At 34.4% G+C, this 21,642-nt stretch overlaps 3 protein-coding genes across 5 annotated transcripts in view; 1 reads left to right on the top strand and 2 right to left on the bottom strand.

The window, feature by feature from the left end:
• Positions 1 to 368: 368 nt before the first annotated feature.
• Positions 369 to 11,446, top strand: Sdha (succinate dehydrogenase, subunit A (flavoprotein)). Its single transcript, XM_070309553.1, has 9 exons — positions 369 to 586; positions 3,410 to 3,836; positions 6,198 to 6,596; positions 6,922 to 7,090; positions 7,168 to 7,334; positions 7,864 to 8,090; positions 8,213 to 8,357; positions 8,468 to 8,772; positions 8,983 to 11,446. The coding sequence occupies exons 1-9, from the start codon at positions 521 to 523 to the stop codon at positions 9,067 to 9,069; spliced, it is 1,992 nt and encodes a 663-aa protein (XP_070165654.1). The 5' UTR covers positions 369 to 520; the 3' UTR covers positions 9,070 to 11,446.
• LOC138940581 (uncharacterized) lies at positions 4,468 to 6,716 on the bottom strand. The gene is made up of 4 exons (XM_070309596.1): positions 5,659 to 6,716; positions 5,210 to 5,324; positions 4,920 to 5,132; positions 4,468 to 4,734 (listed from the first exon to the last, which is right to left on the bottom strand). The coding sequence occupies exons 1-4, from the start codon at positions 5,805 to 5,807 to the stop codon at positions 4,612 to 4,614; spliced, it is 600 nt and encodes a 199-aa protein (XP_070165697.1). The 5' UTR covers positions 5,808 to 6,716; the 3' UTR covers positions 4,468 to 4,611.
• Pino (protein pinocchio) overlaps positions 11,044 to 21,642 on the bottom strand; it is a 43,184-nt gene continuing 32,585 nt past the window's right edge. For 2 of the 3 annotated variants that reach the window (XM_070309565.1, XM_070309576.1), the window contains 4 exons: positions 17,592 to 17,664; positions 15,581 to 15,712; positions 14,347 to 14,476; positions 11,044 to 14,009 (listed from right to left, as the gene is read on the bottom strand). In XM_070309565.1, the coding sequence (XP_070165666.1) occupies positions 13,899 to 14,009; positions 14,347 to 14,476; positions 15,581 to 15,712; positions 17,592 to 17,664 (446 nt within the window). In that variant the 3' untranslated portion in view covers positions 11,044 to 13,898. Of the gene's footprint in view, positions 14,010 to 14,346; positions 14,477 to 15,580; positions 15,713 to 17,591; positions 17,665 to 18,884; positions 18,904 to 21,642 lie in introns of those variants that run through there. The other variant, XM_070309584.1, reaches the window with a different exon arrangement.

Genomic DNA, 21,642 nt, shown 5'->3' with positions numbered 1-21,642 from the left:
TTCAAAATTCCCTATTCTCAAACAGCTGATATTCTCTAAAGTTAATTATTCTGCAAAATTGATTATTCCCTTGTTCTCCCATTACTCAATATTTGCCATCCGATCACGCATGCGTAAAGCAAAAGTGACTAGTAAAGTTTGTAAATGCAACCGCGAAGACATTTCTATTCCGCGCACGTGTGGATTAGAAAATCGAAAATAGAATATTTATTCGAGCCCTCTCGATAATTTGAGATTGAGAATGCATATACTCGATTGCATGCATTCTCATTTTAAATGCAGCCAGAAGAGACACCTTTCTTTTTTTTTTTCTTTTATGCGTCTCGTTGGCAGCACTGCGCGCGCGCGGTTTCCGGCGTCAGTCGGTGCCGAGCCGCCGAGTCGTGCGGATCGAAGCGTGTTAATCGGGGATACCGTCGTTCGTCGCCGCCACTCTACAAGGGGTTAGTGCGTGCGCGCGGGTTTGTCAGCAGGGGCGTATCTTGACGGGAATCGCGACACGGGACAGGAGTGACGGAGGATGAGCGGATTGCTGAAGCTGTCGGCGTCGTTGCTGCCGAGGAATCTGCCCGGAACGGCGACGTTGGTGAGTACCTCGCGTTACAATAGAGCCGGATAATGTAAGAATTTAGAACCGAAGCTATCGTAGAGAGCTCTTTTACGTCATCGATTACGGATTGTCCCGCGGGAAAGCGTGACTTTTGCGATCGAGAAGAAGGAGGGGGTACCCTCCTATTTTTACCGCGAGAGACGAAACTCCTACGATGTTCGGATCGCTTTCGTTACACCTGGCCTAGAACCTCGGGTTACCTAGCCTCCTGGCCTAGAACCTCGGCGTTACCTCGCGCCATCTTACAAAAATTTTCGTTTCCTATTACTCGCGACGCCGCGGATTAGGATCGTGACGCAGGCTAACTATCCACTATCGATAGCCTCGCGAATTTTCCACCTAGTTATGTAATTTTTTAACCACCGTCCGCGGTGGTGACAACGACAGCGGGTGCATGTCGCCACGGATCAATTACGTAAGATGCGCGCGAATAAATACGCGCACCCGGAAACGCGCCGTCTTGCCGCGTGTTCCGCACTAAACACGCGGCATCCCTCCAGTCCTTCCCTTTCTCTCTCTCTCTCTCTCTCTCTCTCTCGAGAGAGAGAGAGAGAGAGAGAGAAATTTACGATTCTGTTTTGTGTATCCTGAAAGGTTCATTGCAGGATAAATAAACTCATCTATTTCCATATGCTTTGGCTTACAATATGTTACGTCAACGAGGGCTGCTCGCATCTAACGGTGCTCGTGAACTCGATATACATACATATATATATATATATATAGTGTATCCTAGCTAGGCACTATCATGTCAGTGTTTTCGTCAATGTTCGATACTTTAGTTTTGTACGTATCTATCTACGCATCTCTTTTTAACTCGAAAGGAATAGAAAAACAAAGTTTTTTGATAGCGGTTATATATAATTTGACAAGAAATATTATTTATATTGATATTATAGTTATTTTCGTTCATTTTATTTTATTTTATTGAACAAGATTTTTTTTTTTTTTCCCCCCCCAATAGATAAAAGACTAATGTGTGAAACTGATATGATATAGATGTCGAGTGTACACTATATACAAATATATATATCATAAGTGTCAGGGTATATTTCGTGGAATCTCATCGGTGTCGCACTTGAATTGATAACGAGCTTTGCATTTTTACATCTTCATTGTTAGATCTTTATAATTTATTTTTCCCGACAAAAGACTATGTATCAAAATTCATATACAAAATTTACTATATACAACGTTGGTCTACGTGATTTTATCGGGATGGGCCAACAGTACTGATGTATTGTTTTCAAAATTGTGGTTGATAGCACATCAAAGACGCGGTGAGAGCTTTATTAAAGAGATAAGAAAATTTATACGTGTGCACATATGTAAAGAAACTTCTGTCTTATACAAACTGTTTAACCGCGATATATCTTCGTGATATCATTGTTTGAACGATTGTTTGCGCCATAAAACATAGATATATGGTATATATATATATACTGAATTTTTCAGGTAAATATTTAAACAACAAAACACCATTTCAAATTTGCAATGAGATTAAAATTGTATTTAAATAAATTGGAACTATAAATTTTTGTCATGTATAATTCTTCACATTCTCAAAATTTATCAAAATAAAATGTTTTAAACTGAAAATCATATTTTTATAATAGAAAGCTTTTTTTTTCCCCTTTAAAAAGCATTGAAAAATATTGGCATTGTTATGCGATTTTAAGATCGAAAAACGTTCATTTTATCTTTGAATATTTCTATGTACAAATTGACCGATGTGATATAAATGTCAAAGAAATTTGACGCGTTTTCTGTAAATGCGTTGGACGATAATATAATCTAACGTCGATTATGCACGTTTCTATTCTACGGATGACACAAAATGTTCAGCGTATTATTATTTTCAGTCTATATAGAATATATAAGACACGCTACTATACGAAGCAATGAAGATTTTCATCTCGCAATTTGTTGTTTTCTTGAACCAATTTTCAAGTAATTAGTCAGGCATTAGTTTCATATTATTTGTAAGAATATATAATTAATTGCTCGTTAAATTATTTCATAATAATATTACAGGAATATATATTATTAACTTTCTGTGGGAAGCTTACGTGTTACGCGAGTTTATTTTCTCAACATTCTAAATTTTTTAAATTACTATTCTTTTATCTAATGATATTCTTTTTATATTAAGTAAGCTTTTTATATCAGATTTATTTATTGCATCTTAAAAAAAGATTTCTAAGCGCGACATGCTTTTTTGCAATATTCTCGTGATACTTAAATAGTATTTATAAACTAATGGCACGTAAAATTTTATCTTGTAAGTAACGAATCTTCTAATTTTCCTCGCGTTCATGTCGCGCAAATTGAACGAATATAACAATCACGTATGTGCACACGCGATCGCAGCTGCGCGTTCGTAACTCGTTAAGTTAAATAACGTGTCTTACATAATTCCTAAAGGAAATAATTAGAATTTCTTCAACAATCACATGCATTGAGTCCATAAAGCAGAAGATTATGAAGAGCGTAAATTTCTGTATGATTTTCTCTTATCCTGTCAAATATGTTAGAACCTTAGGTATTTTGATCATTCGCTTTTCTTTATCAACAAAATTTGTACATTTTTATTATGCACGTATATGTGTATTTAAGAAAAATTATATATTATATAATTTTATGATAAGTTGAAACTATAAAATCATAGTTGATTAGTCTGATGTAAAATATATATATATGAAATAATATTAAAAAATATTTTATTATTACTATTTTACAATGTCATTGTTAATCCTATATAATTTTCTCGTTCTCTCTATCTCTTCTTCTGCTTCGTAGAACAAGCTGGGACTGCCGCTAATCGGTAACCGGAAGCTGCATCACACGCCGGACGGACGAGCGGCCAAGATCTCCGACGCGATCTCCAAACAGTACCCGTTGGTGGATCACACGTATGATGCGGTCGTGGTAGGAGCTGGCGGCGCCGGTCTTCGCGCGGCCTACGGTCTGGTGGCCGAGGGTTTCAAGACAGCGGTGGTCACCAAACTGTTTCCCACGAGGTCGCACACAGTAGCCGCCCAGGGCGGCATCAACGCCGCTCTGGGCAACATGGAGGATGACAACTGGCAGTGGCATATGTACGATACCGTCAAGGGCTCGGACTGGTTGGGTGATCAGGATGCTATTCATTACATGACCCGCGAGGCCCCCAAAGCCGTCATCGAGCTGGAGAACTGCGGAATGCCTTTCAGTCGAACTAGTGACGGTAAATGACGATGATAATGTATGTATGGTATGTGTTTAGACAGTGAAAAGGAAAAAAAAAAGTATAATTTTGAGAAGATTAAAAAGATTTTATAACATGTAATTATATTGTAATAGAATTAATATAATATCATATACAGAATGTTTCGCAATCTCCGTATTACGATATTTCAATAATGTATTCTAGAAATAAAATAGAATCGAGATCGAATAGAGATAAAATTTAATTGGTTGTTAATTATTATATTTAAATAGAAATAGAAACTTAATATTTTCACATGTTTAAAAAACGATTTTTATTTTTGTTTCGATCGTACGGAAAAGTTTCGTGGAAATCAATTTATTTATTTTATCTGTCAGCGATAACAGACGATAGATCGGTACATGTATAAATATAGTTACGAGCTTGAGTGCGCGAATTCTATGCAATATTATTTAAAAACTATTCTAGTGTTCATACTTTTGTATAGGATTTTTTACTCCATTTTGCCTCTAAAATACTATTAAAAAATTGTACAAAAAATGTAAATGCTATTAAAAAATTGTGAAAAGGTTGTGAGATATCCTGTATATATATATATATAGAAAATAGATAATGTTGCAAGATAATATAGAGAGTAGGTAAAAAGAACTAATATTAAAACTATTTAATGCGATCTTAAACTTTATTCGAGTTTCAGAATAGTACGACCAAATTTTAGGACACGTAATCAAAATAAACTGAATCGTGTACATATTTTTTGATATTCTTGTTGACTGTCGCGATACAGTTTAATCTAAGAACTCAGATCGGAGATATCCTCGCTTGTCATCGTCGCACCTGTCCCCGAGGTTGCGGAATCTGATTCCGCGTCAGAATCGTCCGTCTTGCTGCTGGAACGTTTTCTTTCTTTTCTTTTCTGGAACTTGTATAGCATCAAAATATTATAAGAATGATCAAAGTCTCTCTAATTTTGTATATCTTTCTTATGACGTATAAATATTGAATTTTTGCTTTATATATATTTTTTAACATATTATTCACTGAATATAGCAACGTAATGATGTGATGTAATTTTGTTATATGAAAAAGATGGTAATTAACCTCTCGTTCTTTTTTTCTCTGGTCATTATCCGATTTTTTCGAGATTTCGCCGCTATTGGGCTTAGTTTGCTGTTCATTCTTATTATTTTGCTGCGATTGTTGCTGCGCTACCTTAGCCGCTTCAACGTAAGGCATCTTTTCTGTGGATGACATTTGTCGCCACTTCTGTCCTCCGAGTCGAAACAGATCTCTGCTCTTTACCTTATTATAATCCTATAATTTGTGACAATAATTCCTTACTTACATAATATTCGCGTATGTTATTCTGTAATTTTTCCAATTATCCTTACCTGCCTAAAATCTTGCATAAAGTTAAGAAAGGCATTCGCGCTTCTCCATTGCTTTCTCCGTGAAGGCTTACTACACGATCTTGATCGCGAACGAGATGACCTTCTGTCGTATTGCCTGGAAGCGAAATGCAAATCATCTGTGTTTAATTACACAATCATATGATTACCATAAAAGGAAAATAATAGTGATTAGATTATGCAGGAAAAAAATAATATTATAATTAAAAATAAAATAATGTTTAAGAAAACCTGGATTTTTGTTTAAAATTTGATAGTATCGGATATTTTCTTAATATAATATAATAATGTAATATTCTCAAAATAATGTAAATTTAATATAATATAATCATTAAAAAAAAATGCAGTTTTTAGAATGGCTTTTGGACATATTTATCTATCGCATAATCTAATTTAATTACACAAATCACAATTGTATTTATGTAACTCACTCGTTTCGCGTGGATTTACGTTTGGAGGGAGATTTTGGTATCAGCTGATACTGATTACCAGAACCTTTTTCTTGTGGTCCTGCAGTTCCATCGTTTTCTATGTCTCCTGTTATTTTGTTATTTTCTTCTCTTCTGTTGTCATCCTCCATAATTTAAATGATTTCGAAAGGTGTACTTGCCCTACCGATATTTACTTATGCACTTATGCATTCTTACTTATTGGTAAGAATTGTAACAAGCAAGAATTTGTCCCTGCAAACGAGAAAATAAAAGGCGAATTTTATGAAAATAACAAATTTCATCATTTGGTTGTCATGCAGTTGAAGATTGCTGCTTATCATCACGCACTCTTGTGCATAGAATTTATCTTTGCCAACATTCATCATTTTTAACATATTTAATAAAATCTATATTTTTTTTATTTCACATTTTTTAAATATCTACAAAAAAATAGGAGGAAACTTCAGTATTTTATCTATTACATTAATATCAATAAAAAATAATAATTTTAACTTTGAATCTTGTGATTTTTTTATCAGGCAAGATTTATCAACGTGCGTTTGGCGGTCAATCACTCAAGTTCGGCAAGGGCGGTCAGGCTCATCGATGTTGTTGCGTGGCCGACAGAACCGGTCATTCCTTGCTGCACACGCTCTACGGCCAATCACTGAGCTACGACTGCAACTACTTTGTCGAATACTTTGCACTCGACCTGCTGATGGAGGACGGCGAGTGTCGCGGTGTGATTGCGCTCTGTCTCGAGGACGGAACGTTGCATCGCTTTCACGCCAAAAACACGGTACTCGCCACCGGTGGCTACGGACGCGCCTACTTCTCCTGTACGTCCGCGCATACCTGTACCGGCGATGGCACTGCCATGGTCTCCAGGGCCAATCTACCCAATCAGGACCTTGAATTTGTACAATTTCATCCCACAGGTATATTAGTCATTGCATCAAAATCATATTGTTTTCTTTCTAACGCATTTTTTTTTTAATATTTTTAAATAATGAGATAACTTGTAATTTTTAAAAATGACATTAATGATGACAATAAGAAATTAAATAAGAAATAAAATATTGAAAATTAAAATATATTGTATATATATATATTCTTAATGAAATAAATTTCACATTTAAAAAATTTTCAGTATTCAAGAGCGATTATCTTGGAACATTTTGCATACGATAAGATTGCGGTAAAATTAATAGTAGTTTTTTAATTTCCAAATAATCAATCAATAAAAATTATATTCATTTTCAGGTATCTATGGCGCTGGATGTCTGATCACGGAAGGTAGCCGCGGCGAAGGCGGTTATTTAATAAACAGTGAAGGCGAAAGATTCATGGAACGTTACGCACCGGTAGCGAAAGATCTGGCATCGCGAGATGTGGTGTCTAGATCTATGACAATGGAGATTAGAGAGGGCAGGTAAGTCATCATCGATGAGCTTACATCGTATCTTCGGAAATATTCGTGGTAAATATAGTCTCTTTGTCTTTGCTTAGAGGCGTCGGACCGGAGAAGGATCACATTTACTTACAACTACATCACCTGCCGGCTGAACAGCTGGCCGCTCGATTGCCGGGAATTTCGGAGACGGCAATGATATTTGCTGGTGTCGACGTGACTCGGGAACCTATTCCTGTTATACCAACCGTCCATTATAATATGGGTAAATTTAATTAATTTCTTTTCAAGATAAATTTTAATTATAAAAAGGGATAGTTTTAATTAATAATCAGGTGATCTTAATTATATCTTATTATGTTAGTATTTAAAGGAAAGAGTCGAGAAAAATATTATCTGTGCATAGATTACATATATACATATATATTAATGTTATATATTTGCGAAAATTAACGAATTAATGAAAAAGAATAATAAATTTATTTCTATCTTTATAACTAAATGTAGAATTTGGTTAAAGCATGCGATAAATTCTCCTCTACTATAATATATGATGACTCTAATCTATGAAATCATCGAAGAATCTTGACATTGTTTGCGATGACGCCAACATTGGAAATATCACGATTAAGCTTTTTCTTAGCAAGAAAATATTCTGAACTGCAACTATCAAACAAAACATAAGAAATTAATTCTTTTACAAGATTGATGCAAATTACGTTATTTAGGGTAATTTTTACAACCTTTATGAAATATGTTAAGATTAGTTTATAATGTAATATTCAAAATTGTAGGAGGTGTACCGACAAACTACAAAGGTCAGGTGTTAACCAGGGAAAACAATGAGGATAAAGTAGTATCCGGGTTGTACGCATGCGGTGAGGCAGGTTGTGCATCTGTTCACGGCGCCAATCGATTAGGCGCCAATTCTCTGTTGGATTTAGTCGTATTTGGACGTGCTTGCGCTAAAACTATCGCTCAGGAGAATAAGCCTGGCGAGACGATTGGATCTCTCAAGCCTGTGAGTTGTACTATTATTTCGAATATTTTTTGATAAGTTATAAGCGTTTTATATAAGTTACGTTTAATTTTTAATTGTAACACGAATAGTACATAACAAGTTATATCTTATATGTATTTTAGAATGCGGGTGAAGAGACGGTAGCTAACTTAGATTGGATCAGAAACGCTAACGGCTCCATATCCACTGCGGAATTACGGCTGACCATGCAGAAAACTATGCAGACACACGCGGCGGTATTTAGAGAAGCCCAGACCTTGCAGGAAGGTAAGAAAAACACGCAAATGTTACACGCGCTTATGTTGCACATGATATATACACACAACTATACGCCTAATTTACGAACATTGCGTAACATCGTTATGGAATTCTTTCAGGTTATCGAAAGATGGTCGATCTCTACAAGAAACTCAATGAACTAAAAATTGCAGACAGGTCTTTAATATGGAACTCTGATCTGATAGAGACGTTAGAACTGCAAAATCTCATGATCAACGCGATGCAGACCATTGCAGGGGCAGAGAAGAGAAAGGAGAGTCGCGGCGCGCATGCTCGCGAAGATTACAAGGACAGAATCGACGAGTACGATTACAGTAAACCAATTGAGAATCAGCAACCGAAGCCGTTTGATCAACATTGGAGAAAACACACGCTATCGAAAATTAATCTGAAAACGGGAGAGGTATTTTTTACGTTTATTCACATAAATTGAATATGCAGCTATTGAGATTTAGAAGTTATTTTATGTGTAAATAATCATTATCCGCATATTCTTTTAATTTATACTTACACATAATATTTATAATAAATAATCAAACTTTTATTATATTATTCTATATCATAATACTTTAAATTTTATATCTTATTTTTTTTGGTTTTATTCACATTTAAGGTGTCTCTCGACTACAGACCGGTGATCGACGTTACGCTCGACCAACAGGAATGCGCGACAGTTCCACCAGCGATTCGTTCCTATTAAATATTCTATAAGTAGAATATTAGAATCCATCGCCTTAGAACGAATTTTTATTGATCGCCACTGAATTTTGGTCTGCGCACGATTCTCGATGCTGTTTAAATGATCGCACTTTTAGATCGAAGTAGCGCAACGGGAATCGTCGTCGCGGCGATCTTTGCTCTACTATTACTACTGTGCGCAGCAAAGGTATTAATTTATTTCATACACATACATATATTATATGTACACACAAACTTTATAATTCGCCAAAGTTGATTCTTGTCATCGCTTGCGCCGCGAGTCGCGAGCAGAATTAGTGGTCCTTGTAGGATGCTGAGATTGTTGTCTTCTCGTCTTGTATAGAGAAGTTCGATCTCGCTCAGCGGAATCGATAGCTTCAGTTCAACATAAAATAAACGAAATTAGAATCGAATCGTGATAACGGGAGTCCGGATATAAAATACGGACATTTTGAAGAAATGCGTTTTCTTTCCTCTTATAATATAATACAACATATCCGGTTATCGCGATATTTTTGCGCTCAAGCCACAGTACAACGTACTTTCGCGTGCAACATCTACGAAGAACTTCGTGTAATATCGAAGAAAATCGAGTAATGTCATTATGCTTGGATTACACAAATTGTTATATAATAAAACTCTTGTAAGTTTTGATAAAGACTTATTAAGAATGTTCAAACACTCCGCTAATGAGAGTTTGTTGAATTAAGTATTTATCGTCTGTGCAAATGTTTATTGTACGATCATAATTAATTTTCGTAATTTTCATTTATTAATGGAGCGGTGATATTCTATAAATTATTGCACGCGCGATAGTATTTTGATACTATACTATACTATTATTATATTGTTTTTGATGTCGATTTTACGTTTACTGTAGCTATTTATACATACTTTTGGCATTACAGAGATATACAGAATTATTTGGAAGATTTATTTCTAAATGCTATTTTTCATGATATGTACTTTTTTTGCAAATTAATGAAAATTAATATTGCCGCAATGTCTGTTACACATTTTCGTTTCAAAATCGTTTAAATCATTGAAACATTTACAGATGTTATCTATATACGAAAACGATTAGGAGCACATGATTCTTAAAATAATATATAGTATTTTATATATTTATATATTATTTATATATTATTTTTGTTGCGGTTGAATACTTATTTTTTAAGATAACGACATAGAAGCAATATTAATTGTTTTTTTTGTGAAATGTTATAAAAATAAAAAAACTAATACATTTATTATTTTCTTTTATAAAAAAACGTTGCATTTTTTCAAAATAATTAATGCTTTTCTTTATTTAGGTGAAAATTATTTTATTATAACCCCATTTTTTTGGAATTACATAAGGATAAGTGATAAGGAATAATGAATATTAAAATATAATCGTGTGATATTTTAATTTTATCGATTAAAACTGTTTCTATGTCGTGTTCTAACATTGTATTGATATTACTTCGTAGAATACGTGTGTGAGTTTGAGTAAATATATTAAATAATATATTAGAATACGCGACATACACAAATATATAAAATACTATTATAATGTGTATAATTATCTGTAAAAAAATAGTGTGAGCATGCTGCTTGGCATGATGGAAATGTACATAAATTGCGAAAAATGTCAATAAACCGTTGATAGAATTTTTATTCAACATAACTAAATGAATTTATTATATGCGCAGTGGATTATTTAAATATATATTATAAACGACACAAAAATTACAAGATAATGCTGGCCTGTGAAGTAATAATCTTAAGAATTTGACATTTTAAATAAGATCATTTTGCCGCGACATGTAACATATATTAAAATTTTATTTATTATAAAAAATAATATAAATAAAAGGTAAACAGAAAAAGACATCAAAATATCGATTTACTTCTAAATCTATACTTATAGAAGGATAATAAGAGTTGGCAATAAGGCAGGTAAAGTAATAAGGTTCGCATTAACAAGCTATAATAGATTTTAATAAGTATTTATTAAACCCATACTTTTGCAGTATTCGTCATAAATAAGAAGTTCACAGATTAAATAAAAACTACTACCGAGGACACTTTCTAAAGCATTAAACTAAAGCTCACTGCGAGCTAATACTCTAGAAAAGTTTTACACAATACGGTTTAATTTAATAAATGAGGATGCATTTTGATGAGCATGTACTTACACTCGCAATATATATAGAGATATAATATACGTTGCCGAGAAAAATCGGTAAACGTTCTTTTGTTCCTAATCTCGCCATAAAAGCGGCGCTTTCGGCACGGAATTCTTATAAAACAATGATTAAAAATCCGAAAAAGTTATTGGCACGACGTAAATGCTTTCCAAAACATGGCTCGACACAAATAATCCTGCAAGTGCCAATTAATGGCATAATAGGATAAGAGTATTATAACTGAATTTGTATATACATTAAAACATTCACAAAATAATGCTCATATATAAACATTACTTTTATATATATATATATATATATATATATATATATATATATATATATATATATATTGAATTAATCCTGTTATATTTTTCGAAAGATATTATTTAAAAACGTAGATATATCGTATTTTTTAAAAATATCGCGATTAAAGCATTATTAGTGAAATAACTTTGATTTTTTCGAGATTCTCTTTTCAAGAATCCGTGTAGTTTGTGGCATTCGCAATCTACTTTGTGTCGAGTCTACAATTGTTGAAAATTGTGAGTGCAATGAAATCACGCGCACTTGAGGCCGAGCATCTCTACCAACGATTTGGCAAAGAAGCTCTCGCCGAGAAAGTGGACGATTTAAAGCGAGCAAAACGTATCTTTATCGAAAAATACACAATCAGCTCTCTTGAAACTTTCATAGACCCAAGGAGAGATTCATATAAGAGTGTCCGTTACAATATACAAACGGATAATACAGTAAATTCGTGCATCCTTTCCTTTTATCATCGTAGCAATTTCTAACGCCGTACTAACGTGCAAGAACGCTTCAAACGACGAATTCTCTAATTCTAATCTGTGGAAATAATATTTCTCAAAGTCTTGTAACACATCGATTCTGTCTATCGATCCTTAGGACTATGATGGTTAAATCATGTAACATTAACACTAGATCCTCACTAGAGAGACATGAAAAACTTCGACTAATTTTTATAATCGTATACATTCGCAAAGCTCGATTCGCCAATTATAATTGTGATAATTTATATAAGCGAAAAATATCAAATAATTATTTACTTACAATATCGATACGTCGTGCTCTCGCGCGCGAAAAGCCGTCAACAGGTTCTTTTCGCCGCCGGTTCGCTCGATCGATGAATTGTCATCTAATAATTATCCTAAAATTCACATAATATAAACTCACGCTCTTTCGCGCGACCGAGAGAGGCCAAGATGTAATTTTCGTTATGTAAAATAAAGTGAAAAATGAGCTTGTCGGACTATTATAAAAACGACCGAAGATTTTTAAGCTATCATTAAAATTATCATTAAAATTTTGCCGTAATCGCGATTTTGCGCAACAGCGTCTCGCAAAAATGCAGCGGCAATTTCAATCGATATAAAAAATTGAAGATACTCATAATAATCAATCTACGATGAAAAATCGAATTTTCTATACGTATGTGAATCGGTCGCTTTAAGAACACTGCAAGTCCAGAAGTTAAAGTTATTTTGGAAATAACAATAGCAATGGTATAATTTATGAGACAAAGATTGTCTTCAAACGATAGTTAATCATCGCATAGATGTTAAAATAGCGCTATATTGTTTTCATTGCTTTATGGAACTTAAATTTTCAGAAAACAAATTTTTAGCACAAATATATTTTAATTGATGGACATTATGAACTCACAGCTTTATTAAATCGATCGATTCAAGCGCAATTCTCTTATTTAACGCACACGACATGAGAAAATTGAATTGGAAAATTCAATTTTTATAAGGATTTAAACATTTTCAGAAGCAATAACTGATAGATTATGACATAAAATCGATATTTTTAAACCAGGATAATTGAAATTAATTCACTCGAGGGCACTGAATCGTAAAACTCTCAAAATAGCAAGTTATATGTTTCGATTATAACATGCTTCATGTCTACGTAAATTTAAAATATTATTCTCTTACTGTGAAGTTTGCATCTCGAACGTTATGTACAAATTCTCAGATAAATCGAGATTCACTCGGAAATGGAATTATCCAAGTGTGTTTCGTACAATTCATACCTAATCATTCTTAGTCAATGCTACACGTCTCTATCGAATTGTCGCGACAGAATCTATAATCTGAAAAAAATTCGAAGAATCTGCTTCATGAATGTGCCGTATTTTTGAGCAGAAAAATTCAACATTTTTTTAAGCAAAATTGCAAATTACCTATCTTCCAATTTTGAATTTTTTATTTAAAAAAATTGAATTAAAGTGTAAATCCTCCGAAAGAGAAGTCCATTTTCGATAACGAGCAGTTCGAACTAATTTATTGCGATATAGTTATCTTTCGGTACATTGCAGAAATCCTTGGTGAACGTGTAGCTTTGTACTTTCGACGATGATAATGACGACGTTGGTCCCCGATATCGAGGGACTAGCCGGATCCGACTTTGTATCTCGGGGAAAGCCGCGGGTGTCCGGAACAGACCTCCTTTAATTCTTTCCTCCTTCTCAGCCGCCCTCCGCAGGAACATAACGCATCATCCACGGTCCGCATTCACACGTTCTTTCTCTCTCTTTCTCTTGAATCTCGCACACAATGGTGATGGGTGACGCTAGATGGATGGTGATGGATTAAGTCTTGTGCATGGTTGACGGTGCTTGGGCCAGCGCCGTTCACGAGGTGGCCCGTAGTTTCTCAAACGCGGGCACCAACGACTCTTCCAAGGATGGTCCGCAGCTCAGTCCGCATTCGCCGATCCATCTCGCCTTGCCACTCGCATGGGACTGCAATGAGAATACATACACATATATATTTTTTTATGACTAATGCACATGTAGCTAAAAAAAAATTATTATATAATTCCCCTAACTTTTATAAAAAAAAAAAATTTGTATGTCCTTTACAATAGACGTCATGATCGCGAAAAAGTTAACAGAATAATAAATAACGAATGATGATGATAGGTAATAATTAATATTTAATCAACGATTTAATGAAAGGGAATCGGTATAAAGAGTATCGCGCTGATCAAAGGTTAACGGTAAATGTGTCGAACACGATATCGAAACTAATAATTTTATCTATTCTTGGGGAAAGGAGGGTCATAGAGAGAACACTTACCATGGTGAGGTCGCGCTTCCACACGGTATGACAACGTCCATCACAGAGCGGACATGGCCGTTGTAAGGAATAACCGCCGCACTCGCTGCAGTCCAGGGAGACATGTTCCTCGCTCCACGACACTCCGCATCTGCAAAGAGAATAAGATAATCGTCGTGATCGAGTGTACAAGTTGTCAGATGCGACACGCGCGACTGCGCTTCATACAAGAATCGTGAATTATTCTCGCGCAAACTTAATGACTTACATCGCAAAAAACTGTGTCGTCGGGGAAAAAAATATCGTACAGATTCTCAATATATAATATATAATGTTAAATTTTTATGAGATAAGAGAATTACGTATTGATCAATAAATGTATTAGAATTAAGAATTTATTGGATTTCCTAAAAATTCAAGAGAGAGAAAGAAATAAGAGAGGTTTTCTAAGTTTCTGAATAAAGAGATATCTTTTATAGGAAATTAAACATTCCTAATTAATTGAATTGCGATGAAAATATTTCGCGAAAATATTGCATCTTATCATCGTGCATTCAGACTTGCACATACCGAAAATATAGGGTATCGATCCACCGAATAACCGTGTCAACTGTCACCAGATAAACTAGATATATCTATTAGCCTCGTTTCCGTGACCGTTAACACAGCCTAATAGAATTAACAAGATCTTCGTTCTCCAAATGTCGTCCAAATATTACATTTATGCCAAAAGTTTCAATTGAAAAAAAAAAAAAAAAAAAAAAAAAATTTGATTTTAACTCTTTCTTTGATTTTTCGTGGAATTCACAAATATTTACACTAGAAAAATGTTTTTTATCTCGAATTAGAAATTGAGCATAATTGCGTCGAATTGAAATTATTGTACTCTGGATCGTACCGGATTCCATTGACTAGACAGTAACGTCACTCAATTACGTTGCGTAATGCCTGATTAATTCTCCCACAAGTATATCATAGAATTCCCCGCGCGAATGTAACTACGTCGTTGATTTATACAGGGTGTCCCCAATTTAAATGGCAAAACTTCAAGAGGGGATTGAAAAATCAAGACAAGGAGTCCTTTAGAGATTTGCTCGTTTTTGCTTCATTTCGGAGAAAATCACAAAAGTCTCTAAAGGACTTTCTGTCTTAGCTTTTCGATTCCCTACACGCTCCTGAAGTTTTGCCATTTAAATTGGGGACAGTCTGTATATTGCAAAACGAACGAAGAACAGAAATCAATCGTGAGACTTACGTAAAGCAGGAGTTCAACTGAGCGCGCAATTCCTCGATCGTAAGGATTTTGTCGTGATATTGATGCGACTCTTGCAATAGGCTGTCGTCCAAGCTGCCGCACAAGCTATGACAGGATAACGAAATGTTGCTCCTGTAAGTCGATAAAAAAAAATCCACATGAATTACACGTTCAATTTAAAATACATATTTAATTCAAACTTAATCCTTAAAAAAAAATTTTTTTTTTTCCGACTTTTTATGACTTTATACGTATCGTGGTAAAAATTATTGCATTATTATCAATAAATCGATTAGTTTCTTCGTGAAATAAATTCCGTCGCGCACGCGGTAAATTTTTTTCAACAGAAAATTCAACAATTCTACTTAATTTTTTTTTAACAATACTGCCGTTCTACTTCTGTTTTTAAATTCAATTTATTTAATTCCGTGAAGCACTTAGTAAACTCTAATCATGCATTATAATTAGATCGGCCGCAAAAAAACTTCCGTTACAGAACACCGACCTCAATCTTACCGAGGACTCTGTATGTATGGTATATCTTTCGGGCACAGACCATATATTATTTAAAAAAAAAAAAAATTGCGGCATATGGAGGGATATCATGGCGAGAGGAGAAAGAGCAAGAGTCCGACGACTTTAGATGTTCGCGAGACACATTTAGCTATTTCGAGAGCTACGATTTGTCGAAATGAGAAGATAATACGAGAGCAAATTACCTCGAACTTGCCGGTGGAAGAAAAAAATTGCCCATAGATTAATTCGAACGAGCGTGCGCATATGATAACCAGGAAGAAAAACGCTTCTCTTTCACGTGATGACTACGTGAACGCACGTGCAATAAAGCCAGTATTGCGCGCGTATTCGTGGCGCGTTCGTCGCAGTCACGCATGCATATATACGAGAGAACAAAGGCCAAGAACGAAGCTTCGTAAATGATAATAAATCGTAAAACAGCGAGATTGTCAGGTGATGGCATTACGCCAGATGAGCAATTATAAATTTTTGCATAATGTAATAATTTTGTCTTGCCGAATTAAATATAATGGGATGCTGAAGCGAATAATTAAAACATAATAAAGATTCCACGGGATAATATATGTATGTCAAATGGAAGCTGGCGTATGTCGGAATATGTGATCGATTGATAATTAATATTTTGTATACACATAAAGATGCATTTTCACATGGATACCGATGTGGAATATGAAATTATAAAATAATTAAATCGATGGAAAAAAAAAGAATTTTTTTTTACGCGAGAAATTTAATCAACTTTTCTTAAAAAAAAAAAAAAAAAAAAAAAAAAAAAAAAAAAAAAAAAAAAAATCTTGATGTCGAATAATATTCTCTCGATTCGACAGCGTATAATGTCTAACTTTTCTTGATTGGTGTTTCCGTTTTTGTAAAACGCGCATGCAATGCGTTACGTAGGAAGTCGAGTTACGCGTTGCGCACTTTGTCGAAAACGTTGCAATCACTGGTTCGACACTAACGTGCAAAACTTGCCTCTCTATTACGTTTCACATTTAAGATTGCTCCGTTTGCATTTAGTATTAATTAGCCGCGGAATTGCAAAACAACGATACGATTATGTAAGCGCGGCCGAAGCTTCTAGTTCTTAATCGTAAGGATACATGTTTTCATACATTTAATAGAAGACAAGCAAAAAAAAAAAAAAAAAAAAAAAAAAAAAAAAAAAAAAAAACATTTGAATAAATATTTAATTTAAAATTCAGAGCTATGGTTTTGTTTTTATCTCGTATAGAAAGTAAAGTCATATTTCATATCGGGAAGAGAAATACTCAGGCAAGCAAAGGTCGGAATATTCCAATATGGCGAGATAAGATTCATGTGAATAAGCTATTAGTTTTTTCCGCGATGGAAAAATTTGTCTAAAATCGACGCATTCCATGGCAGAAAAATCATTGGAGAGCGAAATGAACATGTGTCGGACAGACATTTGTAATTATAAGTCGCGGTTGTCCGTGAAAGAATTAAATTTACTCACCCGTGGCGGGAAAGGCTCTCGGTTGTGGCTGGCTGCACGGAAGTAACCGACATGTTGCACTGATAAGTGGATACTGAAACATAAATGAGAAAAATATTTATAGTCACAGTCATTTCCATCGTTCTTACAAAATCGGGAGCTGTAATGATTCTTTAAAATATATAAAAAAAAAAAAACAATCTTTTTTTACCAAAGAGGCGCGAGATATCGATAATTACTGGCAATAAGTTTGATGTTTTGCTAAGAGTGAAAAATTTTCAGCGAATTAAGAATTTATTCTGTTCGAAAGGATATTCCGAGGATTTCTCGATGTCGTAAGCGAAAATAACTGTTCTCTGGAAATCCCCAAAAGCTAATAGTCCGATAACGTGCATTCTTAAAGTATCGACGTACGCACCGAACACGATATAATCAGGTGTAGTTATGCATACACGGAGTTTTGCAAAAATTTGCCTTACAAGTTTGATTAGAATCGGTATTATAACGATTAAAAGCCAAGGTTAATAGCTAATATATATATATATATTCCACACATATATAAGCCTTTCATATTTCAAGATATTATATTTCGAGGATATATCGTACATGTGGCTCTGTAAAAATTTTTATTACGAGATATATCTTTACAGAACCAGTTTTGTGTGTAAAATCATAATAAAATATCTATTCATTTTATCGAGATTTAATTCAACAAAAATCTTTGATTCTTCATGTTACATAATTCTAAAATTAATTTTACAGTTTAAACACCGTGTATATATAAAGATTTTAATACATATGACGTTTTTGTATTATAGAGAATCAACTGTTTATGTTTTAGTGACTTATTAAGGTACCATATTCCCTGCGTGTGTGCGCTCAACATCACACGCTTAACATATGTATGTACAACCAGGGTTGGGAAAGTTACTTTATAAAAAAGTAACTCGTTACCGTTACCGTTCTTTTTTCTAAAAAGTAACTCTTTACCGTTACCGTTACTCAAAAGATAACGAGTCGTTACAATTTCCGTTAGTTTTTTTTTTATATATAACACTAACTTTACATACAATTTTTTTTTTAATACAAGATCAAATTAGATACTAAAAATTTTTGAACATTATCTTACGAAGACACAAGACACCAAAATAAGCTTCCAGTAGTTTTCATGTAATGCTGCGTTCCAACAATCTTATCGTTATATGTTCTTTGGCATGAAAGTTATATCAAATAAATTCGAAAAATGTAACGAAGTTACTTTTTCCGTTACAAATAACGCGTTACTTCCCAACCCTGTGTATAACGATAACGTACGAAGGACATACTGCAAGAGTAGATTTCACCACGATCTCACCTTGGCACGAAACCCCGGCGTGCTTTTACTTTCTACGAGAAAGCATAGTCAACAAGACGGATATACGTGATCTGTGTCGACGATATTGATAAAGCACCTTCGGTTTCCATCGTAAATTGCGTAATCACGGGACGAAAGGACGACTTTGCATTTTTCACCTATTGTTCGTTTCATCAATTTTTCTGCTTCATCGATATCTAGCAAGAAACTTGCATATAAAATCAACGCGGAAAAATAATGCTCTATATGACTCGTTTTATTTTTCTCTCAAACCTTGTTTCTATCAAGTAAGATTAATTTACATGGCAGAGAGTGTAAATACAAGAGATAAAATGTCGATCGTATGATGAAAAAGGACAAATATAATCGAGGAAACATCTGATTCGATAAATTAGCCGGAGATTTCTTACGAAATCATGAATCATTTTAAAATCGTTGATAGCCTTGCAATCATAGCGAAGAGAGAGAGAGAGAGAGTCAAGGATTTTCTGTGGCTGACACATGTCAGAGACACGGATATCGCTACAAATGGTCCGAGCATGAAACTAATAAACGGCGTCAGATAAGGAATTCTTTCGACAATCTCCGTCTGATACACAGTAGAAATAAATAACGTCGCGTCGCTGTCATAAATTATACAATAAAGACATCTATATAGACACATTTCTCCAGATATTATATTGATTTAAACGTCCGTAAGCGAAGAGAACAAACATAAATACAAGACATTTCAGACAAACTTCCTTATCACCGACATTCTTAAAATCCGTCATATTTTTTGACGATTTTTTAGTAAATATGTAAAATATGTATACTTTGCGTTCGAAAAAAAAAAAAAAAAAAAGAACGTGTGTCGAGTTAGTTTCGCGATTCCACTAGAATGAATTAATCGCGAACAAACGAGAGATTTGATCATTCGCAAATATTATACGTTATCGATTCGTGTTTCGTCGCGGACCGTATTAAAGTGTACACACAGAGGGGGATCGATATCTCGCGTTGTCACCACCTAGTACTACGTCGCACCGAACCGATCGATTTGCATTTGCATTTATCAAACCTTCAGGGGACTGCGCGTCATATATGCGTGCGCGCGCGTCGGGTTCTCGTTAATCGCGATAGCGTAATCGTTGATAAAACCAATCATCCCGCGTGACCGCGCGAATTCCCGGCATTCCTCGAGATGTAGTAATCGATATATATCGGTTTGAGTCGGCGCGCAAGAATGCAAATTAAAAGCTGCGTCGAGACGACGTTTTAATAACAACGATCCAATGAAAGCGGATTGAACGGACCGAAACGCCAATAACACGAGCAGGATAATATGCCAAATTACAAGTCGCACTGATAAAGGTTTATCGCGCGACACGCTCGTACGACATGGTACAGAGAACACGTCCACGAGCAGAGTTCTTCTTGGAAACGTACATTATTTCGCGAAAGCGCAATTTTCTATGAGCGAACCTTGGTGGACTTAACGACAAGCGATGACACTTTGGTAGCATCGCGCATAATAAGCAGGATTGGGAACGTATACTCTATAAAAGTAACGGGTTACCCGTTACCGTGATTTTTTTGTAAAAAGTAACTCGTTACCGTTACTCGTTACTGAATTTCAAAAGTAACGCGTTACCGTTACTTGGAAAGTAACGATTCGTTACTTTTTCGTTATGTTTTTATTTTTTATAATGCTAAAATAAACTATTAGATTATAAAATTATTTAATAATCAATATTAAGTGTAATAATCTATGTTATTAGGTGTACAACTTTGCTTCCGCCGTTTTCCTATTCATGGCTTTAGCGGTAAGTAGTGGTCGAAATAAATAGATCGTAGACGTCATGCGATAAACTTGGGCATCTGTCAACATAACGCCATAGAAACATTAGTCGATTTGTGTCTGCATCATAAAGTTATTCTCGATTGAAAATGTCAGTTTACGAGCCAAATTCTCGTCATTTGCGGGAGGTTTTAATTTTCTGCTTCAATATGAAGAAATCTGCGGCTGAGGCTCATCGAATGCTCTCAAATATTTATGGTGAAGCCGCTATTAGTGAAAGAACGTGTCGCGAATGGTTTCAACGCTTCAAGAACGATGATTTTCACGTCGAAGACCGGCATAGCGGTAGAAGAGAGAAGGTTTTCGAAGATGCAGAATTGGAGACATTACTTAATAAAGACTCGAGTCAAAGTCAAAAAGAATTGCCACGATCATTGGGAGTGACTCAACAAACAATTTCAAAACGAATCATAAATGTATAACCAGTTTTTTACAATAAAGCCTCGAATTTCGGGGAAAAAAAAAACGGCGGAAGCAAAGTTGTACACCTAATACAATCAAAAACTCTAAATTAGTCTCTATATAGCACAAGCGTTTTTTATATTAAACTTATTTAATGATTCTAATTTTTTATTATGTTAATATCTTTACTTTTTAATACACTCATCTTTATAGAAATTTAATTTACAAATTTCAATTTTGTCGAAAATTTTTTATCAAACATTGTTTTTAAATATTGATAAGAGAGATATTGATATTATTAAGAGTGTATTCCAATATTCACTATCGGTATTGTAAAATCTATAATTTACGTTACTATAGATTTTCAGTACCTGCAGTGACTATCGGAATGCAGCCTATGATAGAAGGGTAGAAAATATTTTTCAAAAAATACATCTATTGAATAGATATAAGATAATAAAGAATCAAAAAAATAA

Source organism: Polyergus mexicanus, unplaced genomic scaffold (assembly GCF_030449975.1).
Source record: "Polyergus mexicanus isolate NDT 795.1 unplaced genomic scaffold, iyPolMexi1.0 SCAF_2, whole genome shotgun sequence".
NCBI lineage: Eukaryota > Metazoa > Arthropoda > Insecta > Hymenoptera > Formicidae > Polyergus > Polyergus mexicanus.
The sequence above is the reverse complement of the archived record's forward strand: the minus strand, read 5'-3'. Positions and strand labels throughout refer to the sequence as shown.